At 38.5% G+C, this 9310-nt stretch overlaps 1 protein-coding gene across 1 annotated transcript; it reads left to right on the forward strand.

Moving 5' to 3' along the window:
• The first annotated feature begins 1168 nt into the window (after positions 1 to 1168).
• Positions 1169 to 6229, forward strand: wnt10b (wingless-type MMTV integration site family, member 10b). Its single transcript, XM_016495867.1, has 4 exons — positions 1169 to 1331; positions 2422 to 2684; positions 2978 to 3429; positions 4384 to 6229. The coding sequence occupies exons 1-4, from the start codon at positions 1258 to 1260 to the stop codon at positions 4873 to 4875; spliced, it is 1281 nt and encodes a 426-aa protein (XP_016351353.1). The 5' UTR covers positions 1169 to 1257; the 3' UTR covers positions 4876 to 6229.
• Positions 6230 to 9310: the final 3081 nt, after the last annotated feature.

Consider the following 9310-nt stretch of genomic DNA (forward strand, 5'->3'; position numbering starts at 1 on the left):
TTAATTTAGGTAAAGGGGTGCAGAGCCAGTGGTGGTTTTGTAGGCAAACATTAATGCCTTGAATGTTATGCGAGCAGTTACTGGTAGCCAGTGCAAATTGATAAACAGAGGTGTGATGTGCATTCTTTTCGGGTCATTAAAAATTAATCTTGCTGCCGCGTTCGGGATTAATTGTAAAGTTAATAATTAATAAATAAATTAATAATAATTAATTAATAAATAATAAAGATAAAAAAGTTAATCATTGCAGATTGTCACTTTGGTACAACTTTAGTTCTATGTCAATTTTAAAGCTGCAATTTAAATTAGCTTGATTTCTGTTGGTTGAATTTACAGAAACTGGTATCTATCTATCTATCTATCTATCTATCTATCTATCTATCTATCTATCTATCTATCTATCTCATTGTTCATACTTGTCTTATCAGTTATCGGTTCTTTTAATATTAGGTCTACCGATAAATGGCATCATTTGAAAAAACAGTACAACAGAATGCCATTACAACACCTCAAAAGAAAAACAAACTTAAATTCCAAAACAAAGACTAAAATAAATTCGCTATTTAGATCGTAAAACTATTTTGCATAAACATGGTGCAAATAGTATTAAAATAAAATAAAACGAAACAAAAATGTATAGGCTAATGCATGTAATGATTTGTTGTGTCAACAAATATAAACAAATAACCTACAATAAATTAAACGTCGGTTTTGCATATCAGTTGGTCACTTAGACAAAAATAATCTAATGTGTGTGGATAATAAAAAATAGATACATTGAAAACTGGCGTGTAACATTGTTAGTCACGTGTTGCTCAGCGCACTTGATGTGAAAAAGATCCAAATATAGTCAATGCCATTGTTGTCAATATTGCGTCCCAGTTGAGAAAGTAGCCTATTGGTTTAGATTTATTCATAGCCAGATTTATGCCCTTTCAGCATGACCACTATTGGTGGGGGTCAAAGATTATCACATGCAGTTTTAGGAATATACAAAGTTTTGACAGGCCTTGCTACTTTTTCATCGTGTTAAAAAACAAGCGCCTCAGGCGATGTTTGGCCACACTGACGGCGCCCCCTCCTTCTCCTCCTCCTCCTTCTCCTCCTCAGTGACATACACGCTCCCGTCCCAAGCTCCATCAAATGCTGCTTGCTCAACTCCCCGCTCCTCACACAAACAATTGAAGCCATTCCATTTCCATTCTAACGCGATCCTACAGGTGTTTTAATGTCCCGTCGAGAAAAGCTTTCAGCGCAATGGAGTCACCCCACAGACAGTATTTGGGACGAGTCCTGATTGTGACTGCAGCGCTTCTGTCACCTGCGTTCATGTAAGTAGAAAGGTAGAAGCGCGTTCATGGGATCTGCTGGAGTAAAATCAACCGTTTGTTTTGGAAAGCCAGTAATTCAAATGAATTATTATGTATAATATAGGCTCTATAAATTGTCATTTGCATGATTCATTCATTATTATTATTTAATTATAACTTTCCATTTTAAAAAGATTTCAAGGTTCGTGCCAAGGCTGCTATTATCTACAAGTAGTAAGCTATAAACTACTTGTATCTAAAACAAATTAGTATCTTTATTAATGTTGTTTTTACTATTAGTATATAGGCTAGTCCACCAAGTATCGTTTTCCAATCAAAAGAAGGCTACTTAATCATCACATACTAGTACTAATTCCTTTGATACTAGACAAGTGACTCCATTGTTACTGGTAACAAACTGCAGGTTTGCCATTGAATATATGGGAATTTGTTGTTCAGATACTAGTGTATTCCAACTGTTGCTGGTGCTGGTTTTAGTTAAACAGGTACCTTTAGTACAAATTGAATAGATACTAGTTTCGAAACTTTTTTTAACCATTTTATGGATGTTCTCTCACTTCTCAAAACTGTCAATGGGCATAATGTATTTATTAACATCAGCGTGCTATGATTAATATTTTGCCAACAAATCTTTTCCAAATAGTCATTTTCACATCAGATTATCATCAGGCATGCTAAGATACTGATAGAAACCAGGGTGTTTGAAAATTCATGGCTGTTTTATGTATGCCTCTTGCTAGTTCACAGCCTTGTTTGAGTGTCAGGGCACTTAATCGCACAACTGCTGGTATAAAAAAACACTAGAATTTGTCACTTTTTTTCTTTGCCATATTTAAAATGTTCCTGTAAATATGTATTGATCATATTATTTGAAATGAATACGGCACCATAAAAACATCCATTATTGATACAATATTTTCCTGCTTCTCGTTAATGACTGAACTCATTGTCATAATTTCTTCAATATGTGAGTCATTTAAAAAAGACCACATGTGATGCTACGTAAAAGCAGCCTTCTGCAATATTTACGGCATGCGGTGTTACTTCATAATGATATCACTGCTATAAAATTAATTTTCTCCTTTCTCAGGGTACTGGGCAATGACATCCTTGGCCTGAAGGTGGCAGGAGAGCCAGTGCTTACCCCCAACGCAGTGTGTTTACGACTGGCAGGCCTGACCAAAAAACAGATGCGTTTGTGTGTGCGCAGCCCTGATGTCACAGCCTCTGCTCTGCAGGGCATTCAGGTTGCTATTCACGAATGCCAGCACCAGCTCAGAGACCAGCGCTGGAACTGCTCCTCCCTGGAGAACCATGGCAAGTTGCCCCATCAGAGTGCCATTCTCAACAGGGGTGAGTTGATGGCAAAAGGGGCATGGGAAGTGCTGAAGTTGAAGTTGTAGAGAGCCAATACAGTCATAATCTGGGCATTGAAATGCTACATTGGCCAAAGAGGGAAAATATCAGAGTTGAGTCATTGTTTAACGCATTTGCGCCATGGAAAACATCTTTTATGAGATTTTAGATAAAGGTCATTATAGATAATTATCTCACCAGCTGGCTCATATGCACTTCGCTTTCTGAAGGCTCTGTTTACCCTGTTGGCAGCTTTATTTGCGATGTAAAAGTGCTTTCTTTCATCCCAGGTTTCCGAGAGAGTGCCTTCTCGCTGTCACTGCTGGCTGCAGGTGTCGTGCATTCGGTGGCTTCGGCCTGCAGCCTCGGTAAATTGCGCGGGTGTGGCTGCGAGGCTAAACATCGCCTGGATGATGACAAAATCCGGCTCAAATTAACCCAGCTCCAGCTTCAGACTTTTCAGAGGAGTGGAGTGTCCGTAGCAGGTGCAGGAGAGAACACACCTGAGTTTGGTTCACGCCACGGCAGCCTGCCGGCCAATCTGCACTCGTCCCACCCAGTCAGTCTCCTCAAACCCATGCCGGATGAGGTCACGATGCTGCAGGACACCTGGGAGTGGGGAGGATGTAGTCATGATGTCCGTCTCGGTGTACGGTTCTCTAGGGATTGGTTGGATTCCAGAGGATCCCCCCGTGATATACACGCTCGTATGCGGATTCATAATAATAGAGTGGGCAGACAGGTGTGGTTTCTTGGATTTCTTCAAATCCAAATCTTTTCTGTTAATCTGTACTGCAATTGAATTGGTCTTTCAAACAATGACAACCATGTCCTAAACAGGTGTGAAACACTGTAAATTTGAGTTTTTGTTTTGTATTAATCACCTGCTTAGTTTCCATTTATGCAGACATACACAGATTAGCCCCGCCCACAGCAAAATCTTATTGGTCCAAAATTTGCTTTAACTGTTTGTTAAAGAATAAATATCTTCTTATGAATTTATCCAAAAACACATGCAGATGCAATTTATACCTGCAGTGAATTGAATATACCTGGATATGCATTTTTAATATTTTTTTTTTATGTTTTAATTTTAATCTGTTTTAATTGTCTTTAATTCATGTTTTTTTTTTTTGGAAGGACATAAAGTAAAAAATGTTACAGTAACACAGCTAATATCACATGGAGTATGACTCCTCAAGATAATGATATTTAGGTAAATATACATAATATATATATTTTTTTTATTTTACATTGGAAAAATATATTTAAAAACATTTTCTAATGATTAAGCTGTGTACACTGTCATGTATTCAAGATGTAAGGAAAATTAATTTTTATGGTTACTCTTCACTAGATCTTTTGAGTAATTAAATTTAAAATATTAATCTTAAATATTATATATTTTTTAATAAGTAAATAAATAACATTACATTATGAAACCGAAATGGGTACAAGAACATGGAGCATGTGTTTTAAAGTACATCTGTAAAAGATTTTCTTTTCCATGAATGTGGAGACTCTTAAATGTCATTGTCCCATTCTTTGGTTAGCTACCACATGTATAAATATATAGACAAACAGGCAGATACATAGATAGATCTTACTCCCATTTATGACATGGTGTTAAAGCGTTTGATTAACTTAAAAATACAGATATACTACATTCTTTTCATTATGTGTTTGACTTTAACAGGTAGTTACTGACAACATGAGAAGAAAGTGCAAGTGTCATGGCACATCAGGCAGCTGCCAGTTCAAGACCTGCTGGTATGTTTCTCCTGAATTCCGGCTTGTGGGTTCACTGCTACAGAAGAAATTTCTGACTGCCATCTTCATAAACTCTCAGAACAAGAACAACGGAGTATTCAACTCTCGAACTGGTGAGAGCACCAGCTCAGATCAGCTCAGAGGCCGGCGGCGGAACATTTCCCGTGAGTTAGTGTACTTCGAGAAGTCGCCCGACTTCTGTGATCGTGAGCCAGCAGTGGATTCGCCAGGCACGCAGGGTCGCATCTGCAACAAGAGCAGCCCCAGCATGGACGGTTGTGGGTCGCTATGCTGTGGCCGCGGACACAACATCCTCAAACAGGCACGCAGCGAACGGTGTCACTGCCGCTTCCACTGGTGCTGCTACGTGCTCTGTGAGGAGTGCAGGGTTACAGAATGGGTTAATGTGTGCAAGTAACCAACCCACCTTGATCCAAATCCTCTTTGCTTTTTTGAACCGAGAGACAACAACCTGTGACTGCATGTGTGTTTTGCTCTCGCGCAGTGTGTCTGTTTATCCATTTCTCTCCTTCTTTTAACCTTCATCATCTGGGATCCATTTGCATTGTGTTGCTGTTGTTATTCTGAAAATGCCAAGTCTGAGATTGAGGAGGAGGTGACTCATGTCATTTGTCTTTTTTTCATCACTTGGAATCTTCAGCCTCCAGAACCAAGCAAATGGCCCGAACGCCATCTGCACTCCTCCAAATAACAGCAGGAACAAATTATTCCTGTGAAATATAGGCACTGCTACAGTCTACCTTTTTTACATTTAAAAAGTGCACTTAATGTATATTCCTTACCTTGGCAAAATGTTTGAGACATCATTCTTGATGGTGAAATACCATCCTAGTAGGGTTGAGGTTTCTGAAACATTGTATCTTGCCGTATTATGATCTTTGCCCACATTGATCATGAAGAATCAATGGCTGTGATAATTGAAGAGAACATCTCAGTGCCTTTTATGAGCTTTCATAAGATGTTATAGAGAAACTCTCCCAAGTCTGAAGCGAATCTTGGCCATCGACTGAGAATATGCCTTGCGTAGGGGTCTGAGTTTAGTTGGTTTTTATGAAAACCAGGACAATTGTGAAGTTGATATGCTGTGTAACCCCATCCTAACCTTTACAGAGACAGACCAATCAGAGAACGGAGATGGATAGAGTGAAGGAACGACTGGAGAACACTTGTGCCTCCCGTGGATTTTTTGCAGCTGATTAAAAACAGTCACATCTCATCTAATACTGCTGAACAATATTGGTTGCCAGATGCCTTTGATGCAAGAATGGAAGACATTCATACTCTCAAGTCTTCAGTTAAACTGTATTTAAACATTTGCCATTACAATCATATTACAATGAATTTGATGTATACAATTTTGAAACTTTAATTTTGAGCAATCAATGCTTAGGGAATCAAATTAATTATATGGATAAATTAACTTTCATATATTGCCGCCTTTTGCATTCTTAAAGAGACTTACATAAGAGAATTTATGTTATACAATGTTTAAGAATGCCTCAATTTTTGGTTAAGAAACCTTTCTTGGTTTATCGTGGTTAGGTTTTAGAACCATGAAAGACCCTCTAGAACAGAGGAGGGGTCATAGATCGGCGTATTAGATATAATTCTACTCTTCTGGAGATTCTTTTACTGAATCTGACCTCTCATAATGGGCAACAGGGATAGGCTTTCATAAAGAGTTTTGGTTGCTGTGATTTTGCCAAGTAAGACATGTTCCTGGATCAACATCTTTTGTTGTACATGGATCAACATTACTGTCCAAAAATATAGACTAAACCCAATCCCTACCCCTAAACCTAACCCTACCCATAATTTATTCCTAAAATCAGTGTGAAATGATAGCTGATTAACAAGGGTGCACTGTAAAAAAAATTCCGTAAAATTTACGGTAAAAAACCGGCAGCTGTGGTTGCTGGAATTTTACCGTAAAAAATACGGTAGCAACGTTTTAGGTTTTACGGTTTTAACTTAAATTTACAGTTAAATACCGTAATTTCATTAACTGATATAATGTTAATATCAACAAGGATGTTGATCCGGGAACATGTTGTACTTGGTCAAATCACAGTCACCAAGAGTTTTATAAGCAGATTGAGGCATGAACCGGTCTTATAGGGATCAGCTGTCCAAAGTTGCACCATGTGCTGCTGAGTACTGTTTGTCCTTGTCTGTGAATCTGCAACTGTCAGAGACTGGACCACTGTGTGATTTCCTAACTAAACACAGGCGTCTTCTGATGTCTATGCTGTGTGTGAGTTTTCTGACTGCACAACAATCACAAACATCTTAGGAATAAATTAGTTTTTCTGTATGATTCCTCACGAGACTCCGTAATGAAGATGTGCTGTGGTGGCTGTGAATTGATTGAAGTGACCACCCACGGTCTGCTGGCTTTATCGAACTCATTTCTCGTGGTATTTCCTTTGGTAATAAAGATGGGAGCAAAAGAGAACTAGAGAAAGAGTGGTGTGGAATGATAAAGCGCTGGATATCTGGTTTGCATTTCTTTATTCCTTTATCATTTCACCCTGGAGGTGCTGCAAGAGGGAATTTCCTGTCGCTGTTTCTCCCATGTGTGAGATGGATGGCCATAGACCCCCCACACCTCCCCACCTCCCCCCGACATAATGCAGTGTAGCCAATCACACATACAAAGCAACATACTGACAGCATCAACAAATAATGACAACCAGACACAGCCTCAGTAAAGACACAAGGCCACAGACCTAATCTGAAAGTATTTCAGTTAGCTACTATACGTTTGGATGGATGGATGGACAGACAAATAGATGAAAGTATAGATAGATAGATAGATAGATGAATGTACGGATGGATGGATGGAATGGACAAATCGATGAATGTATAGATAGATAGATAGATAGATAGATAGAATTATGTGAATATATAGTGCACATACTTAGGTAAATCAAAAGAGAAATAAAAGGGGAAGAAAAACAGCTGGAAACATCTGCTTCTGGGCTCCTTGTCCAGCTTCCATTTTTTGATGTGGGATAAAGAGAAAAAGAGAAAGGGAAAGAAAAAACAAGGAGCCAGCTACCCAGAACATCAAAGCCGTTGCTTAAATGTGCAAGCCCTCATTAGCTCTGCAAGCCTAACCAACCCGACTTATGATTGTGTTTGCTGGGGTGCACTTTGGCAAACACTTCAGAGGAGAGGCTCCTTTAAATTATAACTCCCACCTCACCCCCCACCCCCCGGCCCAGCTCTCTGCTCCCTCCCCACTGTAGCCTCTTCTGCCCACCCCATAACCCCCAAAACTCCCAGTGCACACAAACACAGCACTCCCCCCCCATACAGCACTCCACCCTATAATCTGGTGTGCAGCTGCAAGCATCTGTTCCACTCCCTCTCTTTTCCTAACCACTGAATTGATAAACACATCAATCATAAAGCCACTGACACACGATGGACCGTGTGAAGCAACACGGGAACAGAGTTTCCTTTTCATCTGGACTAAGTCTGGGCAGGCACTGTGTGCTTAATTACTGTTTAAAATGCTATATTAATTTTTCATTAATATATTGATGCATGAGAATTAGCACCACATTATAAATAATTCGATTGATCATGTCATGATTTCTTGTAGTGTTCAGTTTAACCGTACAATCTTTACTCAATACAGAGTGATCTTTTGCTTATTCTCTGCTGATAATCTGGCATGCATCTACTGAGTAATTTGGCAGCCTGAGGAAATCAGCTATACTTGCTGCCAAGTTCTGTAATTTGGCAGCATCTAGCAGGTTACTTATTCATTAGGTTCAGTCATAGCTGAATAATTAATCACAATATGGAAATGTGCTTCCAAACACTTGCAGCAACAGATCCTTCAGCCGTAAATTATCACATAATACACATTTCAGGAGGAAACTTCTTCAAAATGTTCAGATTATTGAGACACGAGACTAAACACGTAACACAATTTGCATACCACAATTTTGCCTGCCAACTTTATCAGAGTAACTGATATGATTTAGAGATCATGAGAATGTTCTTTACACAAATGTACCATTTTTATTCTTAGTTTTATCAAACTTAAGACATTACGTTATCTGTCTGTACCACATAAATCACCTGTCCTCAGACCTCAAAGCTAGAGATTAAAATATATGATTAAACTTAAAAACAGAAAACAGAAATATAAATATGTATGCATATAAATATGAAACATAAAAACAGAAATATAAATATGTATCTCAAGAAACGTTAATGATATTTTCCCCGTTTTTTTGTTGTTGTTTTTTTTTAACAGCTGTGTCCTTTTTGTCAATACTGTTAGATATTTATGAAACATATAAATAGATATTTATCATGTAACATCAAAATATGCTTTCAGGTCCTGAAGGTCACATTTAACCAGTTATGAGTTCAACAAGGTCACGCAGACTCTATTGAATTTATATATATATATATATATATATATATATAGGCCCTATGTGTGTGTGTGTGTGTGTGTGTGTGTACATGTTTTTCTATCCCAGTGGGGAATTAAACCTGAATACAGACTGACTCATGGGGAAACAAGCTTATAAATCATGCAGAATTATTATTATTTATTTATTTATTTATTTTGAGAATGTAAAAATGCAGAAAGTTTTCTGTGAGTGGTAGGGTTGGTGTATGGCTATAGAATATACGGTTTGTACAGTATAAAAACCATTACGCCTATGGAGAGTCCCCACAAGAATAGCAAACCAGACGTGTGTTTGTGTGTTTGCCTGCAGTGCTCAGTGTGAGCTCTAACATGATGTGACATGCAGAGCAGCCGTCGCAGGTTTGGTATAAATGATTCACGCGTGTCAGTCAGTGAT

The sequence above is a fragment of the Sinocyclocheilus anshuiensis genome, unplaced genomic scaffold, assembly GCF_001515605.1.
Source record: "Sinocyclocheilus anshuiensis isolate Anshui unplaced genomic scaffold, SAMN03320099.WGS_v1.1 scaffold234, whole genome shotgun sequence".
Classification (NCBI taxonomy): domain Eukaryota; kingdom Metazoa; phylum Chordata; class Actinopteri; order Cypriniformes; family Cyprinidae; genus Sinocyclocheilus; species Sinocyclocheilus anshuiensis.